We start from the raw sequence: 1,105 nt of genomic DNA on the forward strand, positions 1-1,105 counted from the left end.
GATTAGTTATCTCACCAGTGGTAATAAATATTTGCTGTACCGAAACAAATTTGATTCTTTGAAGACTGCTGCATCGTGTGCCGAACCAGGTGCATGGCAATTAATATTTCTAAATCTAACATTATTTGTTCAAAATGTTGTACGTAAATATGTAAACTATATTATTATAGACATTTAAATGTGTTTAAGTTTAAGTTTATGCTTTGATTATCCGCCCTAAGGCGAACTATGCTTTGAGTATCCGCTCTAACGCGAACTATGTAAAATGGTTGGAGAGGGGGAAAAAGACAAGATGGCCACAATACACGAGTAAGACAAAACGTGTTCTTTTACTGCTACTAAGTGAAAACCCAGCATCATTATCATTTCCTCGAACATTGTGGTCCTTCGAGCCGGATTCGGTTAGAGGTCGACGGAGGACATCGAGGAAGCCCAAGAGGCGGAAGAAATCAACGGCAATCGTTGGAATTCTAGTCAAGTCGTCGTGCCTTGGTATCAGGGACAACGAAGCGTGGCCATCTTCTAGAAGCTTGAGACCGGTGGCCGACAAGGTAAATCAGTGGTCGGCATTGTGAGACTGGTAGTCAGAATCGAGGCGAAGCATCGCCAACCTGAGGTCATCGTCGAGGCGACGTAACGACAATCAGGGCTTCTCGTCGTGCGAGGCGACGCAGCGCCAACCTGAGGTCATCGTCGTGCGAGGCGACGTAACGACAATCAGGGCTTCTCGTCGTGCGAGGCGACGCAGCGCCAACCTGAGTTCATCATCGTGCGAGGCGACGCAGCGCCAACCTGAGGTCATCGTCGTACGAGGTGACGTAACGACAGTCAGGGCTTCTCGTCGTGCGAGGCGACGCAGCGCCAACCTGAGTTCATCATCGTGCGAGGCGACGCAGCGCCAACCTGAGGTCATCGTCGTACGAGGCGACGTAACGACAATCAGGGCTTCTCGTCGTGCGAGGCGACGCAGCGCCAACCTGAGTTCATCATCGTGCGAGGCGACGTAGCGACGTCAGGGCTCATCATCGTGCGAGACCGGCACACGGCCAATCAGGATTCACGGAGGACGGGTGCATGTGGAGACGCCATACAACCAATCACGATC

The 1,105-nt window shown here is 51.0% G+C and overlaps 1 protein-coding gene across 1 annotated transcript; it reads right to left on the reverse strand.

Moving 5' to 3' along the window:
* Nucleotides 1–6: 6 nt before the first annotated feature.
* Nucleotides 7–1,089, reverse strand: LOC105561190. Its single transcript, XM_012010997.1, has 2 exons — nt 682–1,089; nt 7–611 (listed from the first exon to the last, which is right to left on the reverse strand). The coding sequence occupies exons 1-2, from the start codon at nt 911–913 to the stop codon at nt 523–525; spliced, it is 321 nt and encodes a 106-aa protein (XP_011866387.1). The 5' UTR covers nt 914–1,089; the 3' UTR covers nt 7–522.
* Nucleotides 1,090–1,105: the final 16 nt, after the last annotated feature.

The sequence above is a fragment of the Vollenhovia emeryi genome, unplaced genomic scaffold, assembly GCF_000949405.1.
Source record: "Vollenhovia emeryi isolate VEMERY1.0 unplaced genomic scaffold, V.emery_V1.0 DF951345.1, whole genome shotgun sequence".
NCBI classification, from domain to species: domain Eukaryota; kingdom Metazoa; phylum Arthropoda; class Insecta; order Hymenoptera; family Formicidae; genus Vollenhovia; species Vollenhovia emeryi.